The sequence below is a fragment of the Marmota monax genome, unplaced genomic scaffold (assembly GCF_021218885.2).
Source record: "Marmota monax isolate L192 unplaced genomic scaffold, Marmota_monax_Labrador192_F-V1.1 WCK01_AAM20220418_F8-fsc00161, whole genome shotgun sequence".
Classification (NCBI taxonomy): Eukaryota; Metazoa; Chordata; class Mammalia; order Rodentia; family Sciuridae; genus Marmota; species Marmota monax.
Window position 1 is genome coordinate 308,840 of NW_026693511.1, and position 25,293 is coordinate 334,132.

The 25,293-nt window shown below is 36.2% G+C and overlaps 2 protein-coding genes across 2 annotated transcripts; both read left to right on the forward strand.

Moving 5' to 3' along the window:
• The first annotated feature begins 6,498 nt into the window (after nt 1-6,498).
• LOC124102221 (olfactory receptor 13A1) lies at nt 6,499-7,485 on the forward strand. The gene has a single exon (XM_046458438.1). The coding sequence runs from the start codon at nt 6,499-6,501 to the stop codon at nt 7,483-7,485; it is 987 nt and encodes a 328-aa protein (XP_046314394.1).
• Nucleotides 7,486-18,129: 10,644 nt separating this feature from the next.
• LOC124102238 (olfactory receptor 6C4-like) lies at nt 18,130-19,092 on the forward strand. The gene has a single exon (XM_046458456.1). It carries the CDS (start codon nt 18,136-18,138, stop codon nt 19,090-19,092), a length of 957 nt encoding a protein of 318 aa, XP_046314412.1. The 5' UTR covers nt 18,130-18,135.
• The last annotated feature ends 6,201 nt before the right edge of the window (nt 19,093-25,293 follow it).

The window sequence follows — 25,293 nt, forward strand, 5'->3', positions numbered from 1 at the left end:
TTTATCAACTTTCTACTTCTTTCACTTTTTTCTTCATTTTCCCCTTCCTTACATTATAATCATTCCTCCTTTTTTTCTCTTTTGAAGTTCAATGCTTAAGAACAGCATTTAAAGTTCACTTTTACACCCATGCTTTTTTTTTCCTAATCCAATATCTCTAATTTCCTCTTCCATGTTTGTAGCAATTATTAATTTTTTCCAAAAATTAATTTCCCCTTTTTTTCTGTATATGTATCTTCCCAGATTGGCTACATCTACCAGCCTCCCAGTTATGTTGCTAAGTAAGGCAACATAACTACATTTTTGCCAATCAAATGTAGACAGAGTTCTGTGTATAATATCCGTCTCACTTGCATAAAATAAATTGCTTTTCTTGAGCTTTCTGTGTCTTCACTTCTTTTACAAGCTAAAATGTACAGCTTGTGGCAACTTTATTACGACAAACATAACAACAACTTAGGAAATCAAGAATCATCATCTTGGAAGGAACCCAGGACCCTTAATGACTTAAAGGATCAAGGCTACCCCATGGGTCTGGAAATATTCCCTTCATTCATGAGCACTTTAGATTGCTGGGTGAGAGAAAAAAAAATAAGAAACTATATATCTGGGTCTCTTTGTTATAACAGTCTGGCCTTTAACCTAATCTTTTTATTTTATTTTTATGTGGTGCTGAAGATTGAACCCATCGCCTCCTGCATGCCAGGCGAGCGCGCTACCACTTGAGCCACATCTCCAGCCCCACATTTATTCTTGAATGGCAACATATTGTCAACATTTCAGGAAGGAAATTCCTTGTTTACATATATTTTATTTTGTTGAAAAAAGAGGTATTTTGTTTGGGTTTCACAACTACAAGTACAATTTTTCTGTGTAATTCTTTCTTCTAATGACCTGCCTACAATGACAACTAGCACAGTTTCTAAAATGGATTCATATACATTATCCTACTCAAAATAAAAATCATAAAGATAGGTATTATTATTCTAATTCTACCAAGTGAAAACAACAATTGGTATAGGAAGAGATTATGAGACTTGTACAAATTTATACAGTTATTACATAACAAGAGTCAAAGCCATTAGTGAAGTATTTAGTTTAACTCTTGTTCTGAGGATATCATCTCAGTAAAATTAAACAGCTTGAAATGCATATTAATATCAAATCCACTTAATGCTCCAGCCAAACAAATCAGCTAGTGAATCCACAATTATATGTTAAAATTATGTGTTAAGTACTAGTTATGTTTAGCCTCTTTCCTAGGATGATAGGTAATAGATATTTAGCCTTTTCTCTGCTGGCTAATATATATATTCACTCACTTATATATTACATATGTGTGTATGTTTTATGCACATATATATTCACTCACTTATATATTACATATGTGTGTATGTTTTATGCACATGCATGTGTGTGTTAGAACATTGACCAGCTCTTTTCATGTATTAGACATCGTGATATTACTATTATTATTATTATTATAGTTGGAATGTTTACATTGAAGGCAAAGTTGTTCTGATCTTAAAAAGCAGTTTTACCTTGAGTCTCAGGAAAAAAGGGAAAACAGAAACAAAAGTTCATGTTACAATAAGAAACTAATAATTCTTATTATTTAGTTCTGTAGAGGTTGAGAGACTCATCCAGTATAGGCTCTTAAACTCTAGTATAGGCTCTTAACTGTATAAAAGAACTGCTGGTTTTATTTTGCTAATCTAGAGCCAGGAATATTTGAATACTTTTCTATGGCTATCATTACTGTTTGATTAAGGAAATCACAAGAGCCATTAGCTTCAAAGTTGAGATTTGACTCTGGGTTTGTAAAGACTCTGAAGCTCACATTGCCTCCAAAGCTTGGTGGGGACTCCTGAATGTGACAGAGGCTCAGCAGGCAGAGTACCCATTTTCCTCAGAGAATCAGGGGTGGTGTGGCTGAGGAGATGGTGTTAGGTCTGGGTGGAATTTGCACAGGAGGAAAAGATACTAAGATAGGGAAAAAGAAGAAGTCAGGAGGTAAGGAAGCCAAGGTGTGAGTGAGGTCCAGCGAGAGGGCAGCTCTATGATCAGGGGTGGGTTTTGCTGAGGAGCTCAGGGTTGTTTGCACCTTGCCCCTCATCTTCCATGGAAGGCAGCCAGGAATCCTAGCTTCTGATCCACCACTCTCTCCCCAGGCCCTTAGTGTGAACACATTCCTCTGAGCACCAGCCCTGCTCTGGTTACGCTGAGTTGGGACAAGTGTGTATCCTGTGTCTCCCCACTGCAGCTTATACCCTTTCCCCCCACGTTGGATCAAAGCTTGAACTGGCCTTTGGGTAAACATCAATGACAGCCAACTCCCCAGGAAAAAGGGACTAAGTTTTTAATTACTCCTTCAGGGTCCACTTAGAGTAATAGCTGTGAATATCTCTCCCAAGTGTCACCCACAGACAGGGAAAGATGTTGCTAAAGATAAGTCAAAATTTCATGGCAAGATCAGCTTAAATATGAGAAGGAAAGCTATATCTGTCTAGACTGTGTCCCAGATCGTACACACTGAAAACCCCATTGTGGATGACAGAGAGAGGAAAGCCATATACAAAATCTTATTTAGCTCCACAAAGGTGAAATTATTTTTTTCAAGATAGTTATGAATGTTCTGAAGATGGCTCATTTTATTTGGTGTTTCAAAAAATAGAAAAAGTTCTACTAGTAACTGTGTCTGCTTAGTATAGGCTCTTAACTGTATAAAAGAACTGCTGGTTTTATTTTGCTAACCTAGAGCCAGGAATATTTGAATACTTTTCTATGGCTATCATTACTGTTTGATTAAGGAAATAACAAGAGCCAATGAGATGCTAAAACTGGCTGAGAATTTAGTGTTTTCAATCCATATAAGAATAATCCACTATAATAATAATCATATTTTGTTTGCTATTTCTTTTTCTTAGCTTTTATTATTATTATTATTTATTTTGATAGAGTTGGTTTTAGAGGGGCAATGGACAAATTATACAACAAATAATTTTTGGCCTGGAATCCCAAAGGCTTGGGATTAGATACTAGCTTCATCACAAATACTCTGTGTGACCAGGGTTAAGTCACTTTGATTTGCTTTGACTTTCTAGTAAATAGGTTGCATAAGTTCAGCTTCAAAATATCTTTTAGATCTCAAGATGCACATTTGAAAGTTTTGCATATTCTGAATTTCAATTTTCTGCTTCTGGAATATGTTTACAATGGAAATATCTATCTTCATTATATAATAAAAAGGCACTGGATTTTACATGGTGTTTGTGGAAATCTTTGAATCCTTTTAGAGATAAAAATAATGAAGTAATCAATTTTTCTTCATCAATTAAGTACATTGAAACAGTAATAAGTCTCTAGTTGTGGAACCATGGAAAATAAATTGGAACTAAGTTAAAATTCCATGAAAATAAATTTTATTCCATGTAAAATTCAATCTATTTTTAGGAAAAACTCAATTAAGTAAACATTTTAAATTCAGGGATTTTGAGGGCACCTATTATTTTTCTGATGTGATAGAAAATCATCTATAATATATTTTTATTTTCTAGGAAGCTTGACCCCAAAATGTTTGATAAGTATAGAAAATAACCACTGTTTAAATATTCTGTTGCCTTGACTCTGGGGAGTCATTGTGTTTTTTTGATTTGAACATATACTTGTTGATTGTTTTCTAAATTATTTTTCTTTCCCTTCAGATTCTTGGTAATAACTTAGTGATGCTTGATGAGAATTAAAGCCAATGTGAATGGAACCTCAAGGGAGAAAGTCTTTGTTATTTTCAGAAGAAGGAATGACTGCCTGAGGTCAGCAGAGACTTCATGGTCATTCTCATGGAAGGAGTCTCGGTCTCCTGATTCTTTGACCTCCCTATTGACCAACTGGAGGAGGAGACCGTCTACCTATCCTAGAAATCACAGTGAGTGGGTAATTATCTGAGGGCTAGTTTGTTTCCTGAATGTGAATGGGTGTTTGAAATTTCCTTGTGCCCAGCACCTGTTAAAAGCCTTCATTTATGTAGCAGATTCATTTAGTTTTTTTTTTTCTAAGCTCACTCTAGAACTGAGTTAAAAGAAAACACTTGGTTTAAAGTTTTCTGTATATAATAGGTCTTCTGTGCCCAGTGATGGCATGTGGCAGACTTGGCCCATGAATGCTCTTTAGGTTTAGGTTGGAGGCATTTGTCTTCTACAGGAACAACTTTCGCACTACAACTCTGGTTTGTCCGTGATATGTGTTGTGGGAGTGCACCATGGTAACTGGGGGAGTCAGATGCTTAACATCCTACAGAGGATATTAGTGGGAAGTGGAGAAACATCAATGGAGTCAAGCCAAGTCTTCCTTTCTAGCTGAACTCAGCTGTTTGGCCTCACGGTGGTCCCTGGTGATAAACAGGAATCACACCCTGGGTCTTTGGTAAAGAGCAAAAAAAAGTTATTTCTCTAGATCCAAAACTCAAACTGAGCAAAAGTAATTATTCAGGTTTGTGTGTGTGTGTATGTGTGTGTGTGTGTGTCTGTTTTGCCAAACAAAAATGAAATCAGCTAAAGCATTTTGTGTTTATTTTTATTCAACAAAATTTTTGAGCTGTCCTGACACCTTGCTCCTGGGAAGACACACAGATGGAACCCTGGTGTTTCCAACAGTTGTTCTAGGTCATAATAATTCTATGCTTTTCTATTGAAAGAACAATTTATATCTTATAAAAAGTGATGTGACCCAAATTGTAGGTGATGTTTCTATAAGCCTCTTAATGTTTTAGCAGTAAAAGCATTTTTTGAAGTTTGACCAAAATCGGAATTCTGAATTTAAAATGAAAATGTTCTTGACTCTTAATGAGTAGAGTTGAAAAGGGGAAAGCAGATGTGGTACCATGCTGATTTTATCTTAACACAAAGTGTGCACTGTCTTGCGAATAGAACTCATAGAATAGAAATACACTGTTCTTTAGCATTATTTCAGCAAACATATTTGAATGCCAGGCACAGTTTTGGGGTCCATGAAGACTGCTAAGAGACAGATGGACACACCCAACAACCTGAGAGAAAGAGCTGGGTAACTTGACCAAGCAGTGCAGTTTAATGCATCCTAGGAGACAAGTCAGTCTAGAATTCTGAGAGGACACAAAGGAGGGAAAAGTCCTTTCTCCCCAGGAAGGAATGCTTTTAAAGGAAGGGACCTATGATCCACCTGGTTAATGAGAAGGAGGACATTTCTGATTAAGAGACTACAAGAACAGATCCAAGAAAGCCTACTGTGGCTAAGTGCTGTCAGCTGTGGTTTTGCGGGGTTAAAGACAGGTGGGAAGAGAGGCTGAGAGGGAGGTATCTCCAAAAGGACCTGATGGGAGCATTTACTCTGTCAGCACTGAGGAGTCTCAGAAGAATTGTGAAGGCTTAAATGATACACCTGCTTTTTAGAACGGTCATTAATAGAAAAATAAGAAAACAAATCGACAAAAGCAAGGAAGGTCAATCATAGTCCATTCCTATGAATCAAGCTCTGGTCTATCACTCAATTGATTTGTGTATGTGTGTGTGTGTGTGTGTGTGTGTGTGTGTGTGTGTTTTGTGTGTGTAATCATTTTAATAATATACATGCAAGAAAGTTATGTATGATATATATTTTACATATATATTATTCTTAAACCCCAAATGCAATCCCATTGTGCAAATTTTTTCACTCTGTTTTTAAAAGTATCAGTAAAACACTTCTTAAGTGCCATTTTATAACTGCAGAGCATTATATTGTATCAATATATCATAATAAACTTGCCTTTAAGAGTATAGATTGCTTTCAAATTTTCGATCATAAACAGTGCTGCTCTCACAACTTGAAGGTGTTTTAAATTACTTCCCTAGGATAAATTTTCAGAAAGAAAAATTTTGATTCAAATGGAACTTGTATTTTTGTATGTTACTAATGAAATACAGTCTTTTTTATTCTGAATTGTGTCATTGGAATTATTTTTTTATTTCCTCATTTTTATTGGTGCATTATAGTTGTACATATTCATGGGATTTGTTGATACACATTCATACATGCACACAATATAACAATATAATTTGGCCAATATCACTCCCAAGCATTTCCTCTTTCTCTCCCTGCCTCCCACCCCTTGATCCCTTTCCTCTACTGATCTCCCTTTGATTTTTAGGAGATCTACCCCCACTGTTGTTTTCTTTTTGCTCTCTAGCTTCTGCATATGATAGAAAACATACAGCCCTTAACCTTCTGAGTTTATTTCACTTAACATGATGGTTTCTAGTTCCATCCATTTTCTTGCGAATGCTATAATTTCATTTTAAAGGCCTTTGTCTTGCACCCTTACATGCTAGTCAGTGTCTTCCTTTTCTAACTTTGTGAATTCATAGATGATAAGAGTTGGATCATTGCTTTAATATGCATCTCTTTCAGGTAGAATGATGCTTTATGAGTAAACTTCATTAAGATCTCTCGCATCTCTCTGTCTTTCTCTAGTCCTGAAATCACATGAAACTGTGGATGAAGATTCTCCTGAAAGTCCCAGAAAACCCTCTCAACCCAGGGACCATGAGCAACAGGACAATGGTAACAGAGTTTATCCTGCAGGGCTTTTCGGAGCACCCACAATACCACGTACTCTTATTCAGTTGTTTCCTCTCCCTCTACTCAGTGGCCCTCACAGGGAATGTCCTCATCATCTTGGCCATCACCTTCAACCCTGGGCTCCACACCCCCATGTACTTTTTCCTGTTCAACTTGGCTACTATGGACATTATCTGTACCTCCTCCATCATGCCCAAGGCACTGAAGGGTCTGGTGTCAGAGAAGAACTTCATCTCCTTTGGAGGCTGCATGGCACAGCTTTATTTCCTCACATGGTCTGCATCCTCAGAGCTGCTGCTCCTCACAGTCATGGCCTATGACCGGTATGCAGCCATCTGCCACCCACTGCATTACAGCACCATGATGAGCAAGGCATTCTGCAGCATGCTGGCCACTGGAGTGTGGGTGCTCTGTGCCTTCAACACTGCCATCCACACAGGGCTGATGATGCGTTTGAGTTTCTGTGGCCCTAACATCATTACCCATTTCTTCTGTGAGGTTCCTCCACTGCTGCTTCTCTCCTGCAGCTCCACCTATGCGAACAGTGTCATGATTGTCCTGGCTGATGCCTTTTATGGCATATTAAACTTCCTGATGACCATTGTGTCATATGGGTTCATCATTTCTAGCATCCTGAAGATGAGGACTTCAGAAGGGAAGCAGAAAGCCTTCTCCACCTGTTCATCCCACCTCATTGTGGTGTGCATGTACTACACTGCTGTCTTTTATGCCTACATAAGCCCTGTCTCCAGCTACAGTGCAGAGAAAAGCAAGGTGGCTGGGGTGCTATACACCATGTTGAGTCCTACCCTCAACCCCCTCATCTATACTTTGAGAAACAAGGAGGTCAAAGCAGCTCTTGCGAAGTTCTTCCCCTTCTTCAGATGTTAATTTGTGTTTTTAGAAGTTCTTTTTCATAGAGGCTATAGTTTTAGTGAGAATTGACCTTCCTGTGTGTGTGTGTGGGGGGGGGTGTCTGATGAGCAAGTTTCTGGACTGAAGGTAAGGAAGCCTGTCTCTTTCACCCATGCAGAATGTCTGCATAGATGGGCTCAGAATTCTTTGTCCCTAGATTGGCTGATGGAAGACTGGCTGGGTTTGTGACCCAAAATTTGTGAGACTTGGGGTCTCATAGTCTGACTCCAAGGTGCTTAGTTTGCAGGGAAACAAAGCTTCCTGGGAGAGGAAAAATGCTCCTAGTGTTTTAGGTTTATAGAGTATGAAAATCTTCTTTTTTTCTTTTCTTTCAAATGTACTATGTTCAAAGTATAAATTCTGAAATCACACCTAGGATTTAGGTGTATGTGCCTAAGCAGAGTTAGGCAGGAAATAAAAAGTCCACAGCAAAACTGTCAGACAGAAGAATTGCTTTAGAGTGACCACCAATCTCTAAGAAAACTTCTACTATCTTACACCAACTGCTTCCTTTGGAGACCCTTCAACTTAAAAAAAAAAAAAAAGAATTAGTTTCTTACTGTAACATGAACTTTTATTTCTCTTTTCTCTTTTTTTCTCACTGAGACTCAAGGTAAAACTGATTTGTAAGATCAGAACTTTGCCTTCAATGTAAAAATTCCAATTTTAATAACTGATGTGTGGTTTATATAACTGGAAAATTGCCCAAGATTTCTCACCCCTTGACTTTGTTCTCAGACCTTGAGGATCTGATCTACTTCATTGACCTTGAGTACAGACAGCGGATATGATTCAGCTGTAATAGGAATATTGTAAGAAGGCACTGTTTTCCTCAAATCATTTCTCAATAAAACTGAGTGGACAAATTCTCTGTGCTCTGTGCTATTTAAAAAAAAAAAAAAAAACTTTCCTAAAAATCTATCCTTTTTATTATGATGACAGAAGCAAGATGTGAATGTTAAGCTGTATCTCTGGGATTGAACAAAAACATACTGTTGGCTGTTTTAGGTTGAAGCTGAGAGAAAAGTTACTTATTTGATTTGGAAAGGATAAGTTGTCTTTGATCCTTCAACCAGTATTCTCATTATCTTTTATTAGAAGCATATTGATAGCGGGAATGAAATTCAAGAATTTAATGAACTGTGACTGATAAATAGTTCATTCTACCTCATTGTGGGATTTCCCCAATTACATGATGAAGCCCTCAGCTGTCTTAAAGAATTTCCAATTACCGTAGCTTTGAAAAATATCAGCAAGGATTCACTTACTAATACATTACTAATAGATTTTCAACATGCCACAAGGAATATTTGTTGTTTTATTCCTCTAAGTTTCTTACAATTTTTATGGTTTCTACATTGAACTATTGATTTTTAAAAGTAAGAAGTACTTGGATAAATACTGAGAGTTTAAGAGAGATAAATAAAAATATGACAAAACAGAAATATGAGATTTGATCTATATTCTTAGAAAGCGGTTTGCCCAGTTAAATAGATACCAGCACCCACATTATCAAGTATACAAAGAAAACACAGAGAGAGTACTGCATTTCAGTCATGGAGCAATGGTGTTCTAGATGCTCAGAGAGGAAGTATGAGTGTGGAAAGAGTCCTGATATGGAAGGAGGAAGATCTGTGTTGGAGTCCAGACTCAGCCCTTTTGAGCCCTAGTTTCCTTATAAGTTTGATGACAAAAACCAACTAATGCTACCTGAAGAAAAAGATTTAAAGTGTTATTAAGACATTATTGTTGGTGAATGATCACTGAAGGTGGGAGTGGCTAAGGAAGCCTCAGTGTCACAAGCTCTGTGCCCTTCTGACTCAGAGTGTCTACAGTGGCTGGCTGGGAAGGGTAAGGGACCTTACAGATAGAGGATGTTGACAGCTATAGACTTGGCTCTCGAAAAATGATCCATTGGTGAGAAGACATTAGGGTGGGTAAAGGAGAAAACACATTCTAGTAACTGTAAAAAGTAGATTTTATTTATCTTAGGAATCGTTGGGCTGACGAATGACACCATCTCTACTCAGAGTCCAAATGGGGATGTTCCCCTGCAGAGATGGATCGTCAACCTTTCATCCTGAGTGCTCTACTGGTTCCCCAAAGCCCACCTTCTTTCAGACCCAACACTTTTTTTCCCTCACCTCTCCAAATAGGTTCATTTGAGTCTTTAGATTACCCCCGCTTTGTTCTGCTTCTCTTGTTCTTTCAAGCCCTATATGAACAGCAGGCAGTCTCTGTAAGCTATCTTTGTACAGGTATATCCCTCACCACTGGATTGCTGTTTTGCTCAATGTCTGCTTCTTAGAAATATGTGTGTCCTTTTCCTCCAATGGATGTAACAACTAAGACCAATTTTTTTACACATCCTTTTCTAGGAACTGGCTCCAATAACCCACCCGAGATACAAACTTCCTTTAACTGAGACAGAAATGAGCTCTTCCTTTTCTATAATATTACTTCTTAAAACTTGTCCTGTGACAATGCAGACAAACTCATGACCCAAAGGCAGCACTTCTCGTGACTGGTTGCCAGTGACTTCATATTATCAATTCTTCAAAAGGCACATAAAGGAGGTGACAGAACTTCCATTTCACCCATATCTATACTTTTTGTCTTTGATAAATACATATCAGTCAAGGAAAGCACATCCTTTCTTGGAAAGAATCCCCAACCACAAACCTTGTTTTGGTCTTCCTCACCAGCAGACGTCTCCAAGTGGTGGAAATAAGATTGGTTTTCCAGAACCAGCAACCACACAGTGATGGGCCTGGCTGATGCAGACAGGATATGGTCTGCAGTGTACCCAGCTCCCTGTCTCTAAGCACAGAATGAGAAAAGGGTCTGGACTCTTGAAGGCAATATGTCCTTATGCTGACTCCATGACACATTCAAGAATCAAAGTGTGACTAGGCAAGCACCACTGAGCTACATGCCCCAACCCTTTCTTTTTTGTTGTTATTTTTAGATATATATGACAGTACATTGTAATTTGACATTTTATACATATATGGTCTATAACTTCCCATTCTTGTGGTTGACATGCTGTGGAGTTTACTGGTTTTGTATTTATATATGAACATAGGAAAGTTCTGTCCAATTCATTCACTGTCTTTCCTATTACTCTTCCCCTGCCCTTCATTCATTCTCCTTTGTCTAATCCAATGAGCTTCTATTCTTCCCACCCCACCTCCATTATTGTATGTTAGCATCATCCATATATCAGAGAGAACATTCAGCCTTTGGTTTTGGGGGATTGGCTTATTTCACTTAGCCTGATAATTCTCCAGTTCCAATTATTTACCAGCAAATGTATAACTTCAGTCTTCTTTATGGCTGACTAATATTCCATTGTGTATATATATCACCTGCGTAAGGCTATGGATTGGATCCCCAGAACCACAAAAACAAACAAACTAACAACAACAAATGAAACCTCATTTGCAGCCTATAAAAATCTTATATTTAGAGTGAACTCTTATACAAAGTCATAACAGTATATCATGACATCTTGTATTCTAATTGTTATTATTTGAAAAAATAAAAATATCAGCACTCTTAAAGTGTGACTAGGTCTTGATTTGTCCTGTTTGTGAGTGAGCCAGCCCCATGTCTTTGGCAGACCAGGATTTACCATGTATCTGAGTCTAAACTTCTTGGTACTGAGTTGTGTGTTCCCATATTCCATCTTTTCCCCCTTTAACACTTAGACTATGAGAGATGAATCAAAAGAATGAGACAAATCAGAAAGCTTATTTTTTTTTCTGATTTATAATCAACATATGTGATGAGGTGGTACTATAAAAGTTTGCCTTCCAAAATGGAGCTTTCACCTATATATACTCTATTAGACAGTAGAAAAACTCAGAGCTCAAATTGCAATACACCATCCACTTTAGCTGTACTTGATGCTAACTCACCTTCTCACCAGAACTTTTTTATGTCTCATTCTGAAGGCTCTTCACATTGTTGATCATTTCCTTTGCTATGCGGAAGATTTTTAATTTAAAAATATCCCATTTATTGATTTTTATTATTATTTCTCGAGCTATAGGAATCCTATTCAGGAAGTCAATTTTTGTGCCTGTATGTGGAAGTGATTCCTCTATATTTTCTTCTAGTCTTATGACTAAAATTTTAATCCATTTTGAGTTGACTTTTGTAGACTTCAAGAAGTAGGAGTCTAATTTTTATTCTTCCCTAAATGAATATCTGATTTCCCCAGCACTCTTTGTTAAAGAAAGTGGTATTTTTTCCTCCAATGTATCATTTTTGCACCTTTGTCAAAAATTAGATGACTGTAGCTTTGTGAGTTTGTCTGTGGTCTAAATGTCTGTTTCTATTCTAGGACCATGCTATTTTTGTTACTATTTCTCTGTAGCATAATTTGAAATCAGGTATTGCGATGCCTACTTTATTTTCTTTGCTCAGGATTTCTTTGGTTATTCTGGGCCTTTTGTTCTTCATATGGAATTTTAGGGTTATTTTTTTAATGCTGTGAGGAGTATCCATTGGGATTTTGGTGAGGAATGCATTGAATGTGTACATCACTTTTGGTAATGAGTCCACTTAAAAATAGTAATTATGCCTATGTATGAGCGTGGGAGATCTTTTCATCCTCTTCAAATTTTTTTTCAACATTCTCCATTTTTCCTTGTAGAAATCTTTGACCTGCTTCGTTAGATTTATTCCTAGAGTTTTTTTTTAAGGTTTTGTAAATTGCATTATATTACTGATTTCCTTCTCAGTTATTTATTATTGGTGCATAGAAAGTGATTGACATTTGTATATTGAAAATGTATCCTACTACTTTGCTAAATTTGTTTATCCACTCTAGAAGTATTCTGATGAAATCTTTGATCAAAAGTATAGGCTCATGTCATCTGCAAATAATTTGACTTCTTCCTTTCCTATCCCTATTTCTTTTATTCCCTTCTCTTGCCTAATTGTTCTGGCTACAGTATCAAGTACTACATTGAATAGGAGTAGTGAAAGTGGAAAGCCTTGTTGTGTTTCTGATTTTAGAGGAAATGCTTTCATTTCTTCCCCATTCAGTATGACGTGCTTTGGAATTATCATATATAATCTTTTCTATGTTGAAGTAAATTCTTTTTATCCATAGTTACTTTAGAGTTCTTTACCCTGAAGAGGTGTTGAATTTTGTCAAAGGCTTTTTCTGCATCCATTCAGATTACATAATTTTTGTTCTTTATTCTATGTGATATGTCTATTAATTTGCATAAGTTGAACCATACTTGAATTCCTGAAATGAAACCAACTTGATTGTAGTGTAAATTCTATTTGCTAACATTTTATTAAAGATTTTTGCATCTATGTTCATCAAGAATATTGCTCTGTAGTTTTCTTTCTTTGACCATGTTCTTACCTGGTTTTGGTATCTGGGTGATACTATCTTTGTAGAATGTATTCAGAAGCATTCCCTCCCTTTCCTTTTCATGGAAAATTTCAAGGGTCATTGCCATTAGTTCTTGCTTAAATATCTGGTAAGATTCAGCTTTGAATCTGACTAGTCCTGAGCTTTCTTTGTCAGAAGCTTTTTGTTACTGCTTCATTCTCATTACTTGTTATTGATCTGTTTAGATTTTTAATATCCTGTTGGTATTGATATCTTCAGAGTTGGTTTTGTTTGTCTTGAAGTTCAATAATTTCTTTTTAATTTTTAAATTTACTCGAGTGTAAGTTTTCAAAATAGTCCCTATCATTCCTGATTTCAGTTGTGTCTATTTTAATATTACATTTTCATCTCTAATTATTTTAATCTGCATCTTTTCTCTCCTTTTACTTAGGTTGCTTAAGGGTTAATAGTCTTTTTTATATTTCAAAGAATCAACTCTTGGTTGGATTGATCTTTTGCATTGTTCTTTTACTTTCTATTTCATTAATTACTGCTCTAATCTTTATTATTTCTTTTTATAAACTCTAGAATTTATTTGTTCTTATTTTTCTTGAGGTTCATTATTTGGTTGTTTGATATCTCACTTTTTAAAAATTTTTATTTGTGCATTATAAAAACTGTTCCTAATAGTGAGGTCCATATATTATGTTCATATGTGCACATAACATAATTTAGTCTATCTGCTTTTTTTCATGTAGGCATCCATCAAGTTTATATAGCTATAACTTCCCTATTATAACTGCCTTCATTGTATCCCACAGATTTTGGTGTGTTGTGTTTCCGTTTTTGCTTGATTCTAAAAATTTTTTAAATGCCCACCCTGATTTTTTTGATGACCCATTTATCCTCCAAAAGTATATTATCCAAGGAAATAAAACTATAGACCATAGCCTTGATGAATTTGGTGCAAAAATCATTAATATGCTAGCAGAACCCCAATTCTTTGAATCATTCTAGCCTAGACACCAAATATGTAAATGAGGAAGCTTTGGAGTAACTCTAACCTTGGCCATTATTTGCAACTGCACAAGAAACCGTAAGTGGTAACCACGTGATTGAGCCCAGTCAACTCTCAGAAACATAAGAAATAAAAATCATAAAAAAATTGTTTTATACCATTTAAGTTTGAGTCAGTTTTTCAGGAAGCACAGATGCTAATTGATACCTTGTAGAAGTATAATTTCAGGACTATTTGGATAATGGGCTGGAGGAATAAATTTACTTTTATTTCAGTGTAAAAGAAAGAGTAGGAGAAAATGCAGATAAACATGCTACAAATATATCATCTAATTATAATTACAATTTTCTCATTAAAAATTTGAGATGAAATTTGTATTTGTAGATTCACATGCAATTGTAAAAAACAATAGAGTGATCTCATGTACGCTGTATCTAGTTTCCTCAAAGAGTAACATCTTGCAAACCTACAGTATCTTATCACATTAATATGAGTCCAGTACAGAACATTTCCATTACCATTGAGGATGCTTCATGTTGCCATTTTATAACCACACTCATTTTTCTTTACATATTTTTTCATACTCTTACTATCAAATTCCCTATATTTTAATACACATTGTGTTTTGACATCACAGAGATTTTTAATCTATTCTACCAATCTTTATAATACGTATATCAAGACCATTCACCTTTAGTATTATCATATAATTTTTGATGACTTAGGGCTTAGTTTGCCATTTTTTTCTTCTTTTCTATTTTTCAGTTATTAATTTCCCTGTTTTCTTGTTTTAAGGGGAGGGTACTAGGGATTGAACTCAGGGACACTTGACCACTGAGCCACATCCCCAGCCCTATTTTGCTTTTCCTGATATTGACTTTGAACACATGAACCTCATGCCTAAGCCTCCCCAACCACTGGGAGTACAGATGTGTGCCACCATGCCTGGGAATTTCCCTGTTTTCTTTGTTTTTTTCCTAGGTTTCCAATTTTATTTCTCTATATCACTTTTGAGTGTATCACATTGTATAGCGAGTTTAGTGATTTTTAAAAAAATATTTATTTTTGTTTAGAGAACTTCCTAGGCCATTCATTTTGGTTAAGCATACTGATGACAGATTCTTATTTTTCCTTTATCTGAGAATGTCGGAATGTATACTTCATTCCTGGAGAATGTTTTTATGTAGTATAGGATTCTAGACACAAAATTCTATATACTGACAGTTCTTTCTTCAGCAGTTGAGCAATATTATGATATTTCATTTTGAACTCCGTGATTGTTGATGAGAAATCCTTTGAATTTCTTTTCCACTTAGGAAGTATGTTGTTTCCCTTTTGTAGCATTAAAATGTTTTTGTCTTTGATTATCAAATGTTTGCATTTTGTCTTAGTTTGGATACTTTGGTCTTATTCTATTTGGGGTTCATCTACTTCCTTGAATGGGTTATGTCATATGCAAAATTTGAGAACACCTCTGACCTATTTCTCCTATGTTCTGAACACCAGATTCCAGCAACATGAATGTTAAACATATTGCCCCTAGATCCATGAGATTATTTACTTTTTTTAGTGTCCTATCTTCCATTTGCAGAGTGCAGTTTCTATTGTTCTGCCTTCTAGTTCATTTATTTTCCCATTTCCACCATTCCATTGTTGAGCCTATCAATTGAGTATTAAACTCTCATTTATTATATTTTTCAGTTTTAGAATTTTTATTTGATCCTTCTTTATTTCTTCTATTCCTTGATTGAAACTATTTTTTCCTGAGACTTTCTATTTTAAAAAGTGTTTCATTATGTTTGTAATTCAATGAGGCATTTTTACGATGGCTGCTTCAAATACTTCAATATAATTCTAATTCCTCTGTCATAGCGATGTTGATGTCTATTGATTGTCTTTTAAAATTAAATATGAGATCCTCCAGGTTCTTGGTATTGCAAATGATTTTCAACTGATAATGGGCATTTGGGGTATTCTGACACTCTGACCTCATGCTTTCTTTGACATTGCTTTGTCAGAGTAGGGGGAACTCCACTTCATTACTGCTGTGCAGGGGTCCAGTTTCCACACTTGAACTTTCATCCTCACCTTAGCAACATGGTACAGTATAAACCCTGGGGAGATTAGATGTATCCCACTTTTAAAGATTTTCATAAAGATCAACTGAGACAAATATTTGGTCCATATTAATTTCATGCAAAATGATGAGAGAGTAGTAGTAATAATGGACTATTCACAACATGCCTGTTAGGGATCTCTCCCACCCACCAGGGATCTTCCAGGGACATTGGTCTCTAAGTGTGTTTGTTCCATCTTCTCCTAATGATGTCTGTTGTGTCTTGGCACTGCCCACTGTTCCTAGTGGATCCTGACTGGTGTCAAGGGACAGTACAAGGCTACACATATGTTGGGGTGAATTCCTACCCCTTTCATTCTGCTCCCAGTGTGTGCAGGTATCCACCCCAGTCTGGAGAAGTGGAGGATTGGTAAACCTAGTGCCCTGGAATGCATGTTAGAGAAACACTATATGAGGAATCTGTGTGGTCATCCTGTCCTTGAGTATTCATATGCCCCCAAAGTAGGATGTCCTGCCTGGGAAACTGATGCAAGAGCAGGAACAGGATGGAAGGCTGGGGAACTGAGGATGCAAGGAGGGTACGAAAGCTTTTGGATTTCCAAACGAACTCGCTCCCAAGTTCCAGCAGAACATTTAGGAAATATGTGTTTTTCTTTCCTCTTCAGGATCTCATCAGGCAAGATTTCTCCTGAGCTATCACTTTGGTTGATCCCAGTCTTGGAAAGTGAAGTCATTGAAAGTTGATCAGCAGAGGTGATCCACATGTTGAATTTTCACTGAGGCAAATTAAGGACATGTAAAATTCAAGTGTTTATTCACTTACATTTTATCTGCTGAGATCAGCATTTTAGTTTCTTTGGAAGAATAAAAGAGCAGAATATAGGTTTGTTTACCGTGAGCTTCCTGTGGGTGAGTATGTAGATTTGGTGTGATTGGAGAATCTTGCCATTCATTCCTTATTAACTGAAGTAGGTTCTTTCACTAAAGATGTGGAAGTATTTCATTTAGTTAAATCAGACAGCTAGTTCTGTTGTTTGACAATACTAGTTGACCAGAATGACAAAGGCTCACAAAAGAGAATTTTATGAATTTTAAAGGGGAAAAAATAGGGGCTGGGATTGTGGCTCAGCGACAGACAGCACGCTTAACATGATTCCCTCAGTTTGATCCTCAGCACTAGCACTACCTATAAATTATATAAAGCTATTGTTTCCAACTACAACTAAAATATATATACTTTTTAAGAGAGGGGGATATTTATTGTACTTTGTAAATACCAGGAGGGAGAATGAGTCAGAAAATAATTGCTGAAGTCGAGTCATGCAATCCTTCTTTGTGGCTTATTTATTTATTTAATTATTTGGGGGGTAGGTATTCCATAAATATATGAACTGGAAAAATCAGAAGATAGAAATTCTCCTGTAGACTGACAAGGATTTAATTTGATTTAGACTGAAGGATCTAAATCAAAATGACCTGGGTTGAATCCTCAACAATCTTATTAAAGAAGGTATATGACTCCTTTAAACTAAATTACTCCAGAGGACTACAGTTGGAATCTCAGAAAGTTGTCCTACTAACAATATCATGGGCCCTAATACGAAAATAAACAGTAAGATAGGATAAAGCTATATTTTAGGGTGATGGCAGACTTCCATGACCATGAGTGCATAATGTTTGCTTGCTGTGGTGCTGGACATCAAACCCAGGGCTTCACACATGCTAGAAAAACCGTCTACCATAAAACTACACTCTTGCCTCAGTTCATTTTAAATTATAATTTTCCTTTTACAATGTTGATTTTTGTGGCTACATGATGTGCTATCTGACCAGAAATATTTTGCATGATTACGTATATAACTAAAGAGATGTACTTTTTCCCACTCAGCTATAAACTATGTAGAAAAATACAAATACTATTAGAAGCACACTATTCTTTATGAAAATGGGGAGCTACATGAAAGGTTCTAACTTGTCCAGGAAGGATGCATGTATATAAAGATAGTAAGAGATTAAAATAACTTATTTTTACTTAACAGAGGGCAAACATCACCATATTAAAATCAATGTTTTAAAAGAATTAATAAGCCTAGTTGCCATGCCTGGTTATTTTACTTGTTCTTCATTCTTCAGTCATGACACTGCAAAATAGCTCAACAACAGGTGAGTGAAGAAATGGAAGAGCTGGTGGAGGGGGAACTAAGGAACAGGACAACAGTGCATGAGTTCATTCTGGAGGGGTTTCCTGCAGTGCAGCACCTGGGTCGCATCTTCTTCATGGTGCACTTGCTTGCGTATCTGACCTCCATCATGGGAAACATGCTCATAATCACAATAATCTGGGCAGACCATCGTCTCCAGACACCTATGTACTTCTTCCTCAGCAATTTCTCCTTTATAGAGTGCTGCTTTATAACCACAGTTATTCCAAAATTGCTGACCATCTTTCTGTCGGGGAGACAAACAATTTCCTTTGCTGCCTGCTTCACACAAGACTTCATCTTTCTTTTCCTTGGAGCAACTGTATTCTTCCTTCTGTCTGTGTTATCCCTGGACCGATACCTGGCCATTTGCAAACCTTTGCATTATCCCACTATCATGAACCCAAGGATGTGTTACCTTCTGGTCGCTTCCTGCTTAGCTTTGGGGTTCTTCTTCATGGTGGTCCCAGTTGGAATGCTTTCCCAGTTAACCTTCTGTGGCCCCAATGTCATCCCTCACTTTTTCTGTGATTTTGGACCTCTGACAAATCTCTCCTGTTCTGACACCAGATCTATTGAAATATTGTTCTTCAACCTTGCTTTTTTCGTCCTTGGCTCATCCCTGGTTATAACCATCATTGCATACAGCAACATAGTACTCACAATCATGCGTCTTCCATCAGCCAAGGAGCGACAAAGAGCTTTCTCCACTTGCTCTTCTCACCTCTTGGTCCTCTCACTGATGTATGTCAGTTGTGTCTTCATATATATAAAACCAAACCAAGCGAGCAGGCTGGACTCCAACAGGGAGGCTGCTCTTGTGAACACAGTGGTGACCCCATTGCTGAATCCTTTAATTTACACCCTGCGCAACAAGCAGGTCCACCAGGCTCTGAGAGATACTCTGTCCAGGGTGAAATTGCAGAAATAGATCCATAATCCCTTCTACTTCGGATATAAATTCTAATTCATGTCTTCTACACAAATCTCCTAATATGTCAATTTTTTACGTTCTAATTTTTTTATTTTTAAAATAAGGGCTAATTTATCCAATAATCCAATCTGAAAGCTCTAATAGTCCTTAGTATCTTCCTAAACCTTTTTATCAGTTTTAAATCAGTAGAACTTAGAGTTTTATTTTATTGGACAACCACATATGCATGACTTTATTTGTTGCATGAGAAATCTTAAAAGTGGAAAGATGTGGTCTCAAGTATGTAATTGTGGTAAGAACAAGTGGACAGAAGGAAATTCATTAGTATTAAGAATATCAAAATGATTCAAGGACAGATGTATCATGGATTTTGAAGGAAATTTACATCTGCATAGCTTACGCGCTAGCAATAAATTACATAAAATACACAATTGTTTTCAATACTAACTATTCTGTGTATACATAGAACTTATCACAGTTCCAGTTCCCAAGTGATGAAGGCATATAAATGTCTCTATCTTGAACTGAAAGTTCCCATTGATTTTGTTGTTTTTCAAGACTGATTTCAGAATCTGAAGACTTAAAGATGAAGGACAATATCTGGTGCCTAGTAATGCAATTTAGAAAAACTCTGTAGAAAAAGCAAAATGTAGTTTGTTATAGATAGAGAACCAACAAAGAAATGGAATCATCACAATGAGATAGTAGTGAATTTGGGGGTTGACATATATTTTCATTACATTTATTGTGGTGGTAATTTCACAGGGGTTTAAATCTGTTCACCTAGAAAACGGGGCCTCAGAGATGTCAAAATATAATAGATAAGTAGAGTTCATTATTTACCAAGGAGACCTCAACAATATTTTAAAAGGCAATCAAGCTGATTAGAATGGAATATCAAAATTCTCAATTCAAAATAAGATAGGAAAGAAGAATTGAATGACTATAAAATAGAGAGTACAAGTGGAAACATGTAGATAATAGAGTTAAAGCTACTTTTATGACAATGGCATTAAGTGTAAATGGATTAAGCACTCCAATTAAAAGGCAGAGGTTACAATACTGGGTGTAAAGGAAAACTTCATTATTGATTAAAAGCATAATATTGAAATATGTATGAGACAGAGGTTAAAATGAAAGGAACACAAAAACCAGTTAAAAGAAAATTTATGTGAGTATAGTAATATCAAATAAAAGAGAATTCATAACAAGGGCTTTTATACAGGTTAGTAGGTTAATTTATAAAATAAAGGAATTAAATAGTCAAGGGTATATAATAATGAGCCAGGCTGGGTGGTGCACACCTATAACCCCAGCTTCCTGGGAGGTTGAGGTGGGAGGATAAGAAATTAAGGCTAGCCTGAGCAATTTAAGGAGAATCTGTCTCAAACTAAAATAATAAAGATTGGCCTACAACTGAGTTGAAGAGCATTTGCTTACCATGTACATGACTCTGTGTTCAAAAAACACAGGATACAAAATCAATCTCTCTCTCTCCCTCTCTCTCTCTCTCTCTCTCTCTCTCTCTCTCACACACACACACACACACACATACACACACACATACACACATGTATTTACATTATGATAGAGCTTAAATATACTTGAAAGTGAAATTGGAAGAATTAAAAGTAGAAATAAAAAATATCCATATCCATTGATAGAGGTGTTAACACTGATTCAGTAATTTATAGTGAAAACCACAAAAACATTAGTAAGGGTATCGAGGATTTGTACAACTCTCTTGTCTAAGTGGATTTAATTGATAATCACAATTATATTTCTCATCACAGAATACACATTATTTTTATGGGCTTATGGGAATGTCACCAAGATATATTTTATAGTGGGTATCTTGAAATATTTTGAAGGCTTGAAAATATGGAGAATATGTTCTCCAATCACAACTAAATTAAATAAGAAATCAATAACAATAATTAATCTAGAGGACTATCAATATTTGGATAACAACTGTCTAAATTTCATTGGAAAATATGTTGCAAAAAAAATTACAGTAGAACTTACAAATATATCTGGACTATAATTTAAAGTAATAGTTATTTAAAAAGAAGAAAGTATAAAATGAATTATTTATGTTTTTAACTTTTAAAGGTAAGAAAAGGAAGTTAAATACAAAGTAGGCATGGAAGCTTGTATAAACATATACTTGTAGATGAATCAATTAAATAGAAAACAAAAAAAGGAAAAATGCATTCTTTTAAATGATTCTTAAATTTTATCAAACTTTTAGTAGGACTCGCTAGAGAAAATGCGATGGAAAAAAATTGATTATTGTGTCAAGAAAGACAGGGCACATCACTACAAACTGTATAGATACTAAAATGATAATAATGTAATATTATGATCAACTTAAAGCTAATAAATTTGGTAAGTAAGATGAAATGGAATATTGCCTTCAAAGGTACAACTGACTAAACACAAGAAGAAACAGATTGAAACAGTTTTTGAGACAAGACACAGGAAACTACTCTCACCACTCCTGCTTAATATAGTGCTAGAAATTCTAGTGAGAGAAATTAGGCAAGAGAAGGAAATAAAAGGGATAAAAATTGGAAAGGAAAAAAGTCAAAATATTATTGTTTGCAGATGATAAGTTCCTATACTAAGAAAATCCAAAAGACTGCTAGAGTTAATAAAGAAATTTGGTAAAGTATCATGGTACAAAATCAACACACCAAAATCAATAGCTCTCCTATATACCAACAACAAATATGCTGAGAAAAAAATCAGAAAAACGCTTCCATTCAAGATAACTTCAAGAAGAAAATGAATAAAATACTTGAGAATAAATTTAACCAAGGAGATGAAAGGTCTATACAATGAAAACTACAGATCAGTGAAGAAAACTTCAGACAATGGAAAGACCACCCATGTTCATGATGTTCATGAATAGGCAAAATTAATATTTTAAAATGGTCATACTACTAAAAGCAAATTTTGCATTCAATGCAATCCGTATAAAAATACCAATAACATTCTTCACAGAACTAGAAAAACCTGAGTAAAATTTATTTGGAAGAATAAAAGACACAGAGTTGCCATTGCAATATGTTTATGTTTTTTAATTTGTTTTAATTAGTTATACATTATAGTAGAATGCATTTATGTACTTTCATATATCACACATAGATGGGAAGTAATTTCTCATTTTTCTAAGTGTACAGGTTGCAGAATCATATTGGTCATGCAGTCACATATATACATACAGTAATAATGTCTGTTTCCTTCCACTATCTTTTCTATCCCCACAGCCCCTCCTCTTCCCTCCCCACACATCCCTCTACCTAATCTATGGTATTGCTATTCTTTTCTAGTGCACCCTACCTTATTGTGCGAAAGCAATATTAAGCCAAAAAAGCAATGCCAGAGGCATCAAAGTACCTATCTTTAAATTATTTAACAGAGCTAGAGTAACAAAAACTGCCTGCATGCTTCTTGGCATAAAAATAGACACATTGACCAATCATACTGAAGACACAGAGACAAACCCACACATACACAGTCATCTGATCCTTGACATAGGTCCCAAAAACATACTTTGGAGAAAAGACAGCCTTTTAAATAAATGGTGTTGGGACAACTGGTTGTCCAGATGTAGAAGAATAAAACTGGAACCTTGTCTCTCATCCTGCACAAAAATCAACTCAAAATGGATCCAGGACCTTGGCATAGACCAGAAACTATGCAAATCTAGAAGAAAATATGGGGTCAATGTTCCAGCTTTTAGAAAGTACATAAATGCATTCTACTGTCATGTATAACTAATTAAAACAACTATCTCAATAGGACCCCTAAAGCTCACTGAATAATTCTAAGAATTAATAAATGGGACACAATTAAATTAAACATCTCATCCATAGCAAAGAAAACAATTGGAAATGTGAATAGAGAACCCAAGGAATGGGAGAAATTCTTTGCCAGCTACTCTTCTCACAGAGGATTAAATATGTAGAATATAAAGTGCTCAAAAAACTTACATCAATAAATCAAAACCCAATTAATAAATGGGCAAATAAACTGAATATACACTTCTCAAAACAAGGCATACAGATGGCTAACACATACATGAAAAAATGTTCAACATCATTAGTAGTTAGCAAATCCAAACAACACTGAGATTTCATCTCACACCAGTCAGAATGGCAATCATTGAGAATACAGATAGGAAAGGCAGCAGAATACAACAGACACTAGTATGGCAATATGTAAATCAGTGGATGTGTAAGCAATGTGATTCTGCAATCTGTATAGGGGGTAAAAATGGGAGTTCATAGCCCACTTGAATCAAAATGTAAAATATGATATATCAAGAACTATGTAATGTTTTGAACAACCAACAATAAAAATTATTAAAAAAAAGAGAATACAGATACTAATAAAGGATAATGGATATTGGAGAGGATGTGCAGGAAAAGGAATACTTTCACACTGTTGGTGGGATGGCAAATTAGTACAACAAATATGGAAATCAGTATGGAGGCTCCTCAAAGACTAGGCATTGAACCATCTTATAACCAGCTATACCACTACTTGGTGTTTTCCCCAAATATTTGAAGTCATCATACTACAGTGATACATGCATACCCATGTTTATAACAACAGAGAGTTCACAGTAGAAAAATTCTGGAACCAGACTAGATGTCCATCATTGGTTGAATGGATAATGAAAATATGGTATATATGCACAATGGAACTTTATTAAGCCTTAAAAAAATGATGGCATTTGCAGGACTTAGGATGGAACTAGATATCACCACATTAATCAAAATAAGTTGCCGCAGTCTGGCTGGGCACAATCAGGAGCCACTTGTCAAAAGAAACTAACTTTATTTTTAGAACCACACACGCCAAACAAAACAGCCTCTCAGGAAAAACCCTCAGAGCCTCAACTGCCACCACCGGCTTTCCACAAGCCTCTCTCTCCCACACAAGCTTCTCTCCACCTCCCACAATCCTCCTGCTCTTGAGGCCGATTGGCTGGGTCACGTGGGCGGAGCCAAAAAAGTCCCCCAATGAGCAGCTCCGTGGTCTGAAAGGGCAGGGAAACAGCCCAATGAGCATCACCACAGAGGAGCCAATCAGCTAGATGTTGCTGGGGCCGAGGAGCCAATCAGCTAGATGTTGCTGGGGCCGCTGTGAGCCAATCATCAGCCAGAAGCTGGAAGTTTGCTGGCAGCTGGAAGTTTGCTGGGGCCCCTTTGGCTGTGGCTCTCAACATCTCCCCCTCTCTGTTTAAACAACAAGCATGTGGCTTAGGGACCGTGCCTGTTAGGCAGTCCAATTCAACATATGGTCCTTACCCATCATCGGATGAACTGACCTCTAGGCGTCAGCCTCCTGTCTTAGGTTGGTACCACTGCAATTGGATCATACCCGTCACTGACTACCGGTCCAGCATACAGCCATACTTGTGGATAGGCCTTTGCACCTGTGGGGGGGTGAGGTTCTTTGCCTCACCTCTGTTGGCCCCCAAATTTTAGACCATCACTAGTAGAGGAGGATGCAAAATGCCATGACATTAAGCCAATTGATGGCTCCTTTGAAAAATTGTACCACCGGTGACACCATCAGCAAAAATACTCCAGCACTACCACAATTCGCTGTACCAACAGATAGTTCACAATGCATACAGGTGAGCTCACAATGTGTCCAGGCAAGTTCTGCAAGCAGTTCAGTGATGGCTATTGTAGAAGCTGTAGATTGGTTTTATCTTTGACTTCACCAGCACTGGGATGAAGATAGGAATTCTGGAAATAATGGCTAAAGAAAAAATTATGTAACATTCCAGAAGGCACTAAAAGAAAACAATTTTCTTAACAATTTACATTGTCTTCACCGGCACTGGGATGAAGATAGGAATTCTGGCAATAATGGCTAAAGAAAAAATTATGTAACATTACAGAAGGCACTAAAAGAAAACAATTTTCTTAACAATTTACATTGTCTTCACCGGCAGTGGGATGAAGATAGGAATTCTGGAAATAATGGCTAAAGAAAAAATTATGTAACATTACAGAAGGCACTAAAAGAAAACAATTTTCTTAACAATTTACATTATCTTTAAGAGAATTATTAAATATAATGAAAAGGAAAGGTGAAAGTAAACAAACAGATCTGTTAACCTTCTTTTTTGTTTACATATTAAAACAATCCTCAACAGTTGTTTACCCAATTTAA

Coding starts and splice junctions, on each gene's coding strand:
- LOC124102221 (XM_046458438.1), top strand. CDS start 6,499: ATGAAACTGTGGATGAAGATTCTCCTGAAAGTCCCAGAAAACCCTCTC.
- LOC124102238 (XM_046458456.1), top strand. CDS start 18,136: ATGGAAGAGCTGGTGGAGGGGGAACTAAGGAACAGGACAACAGTGCAT.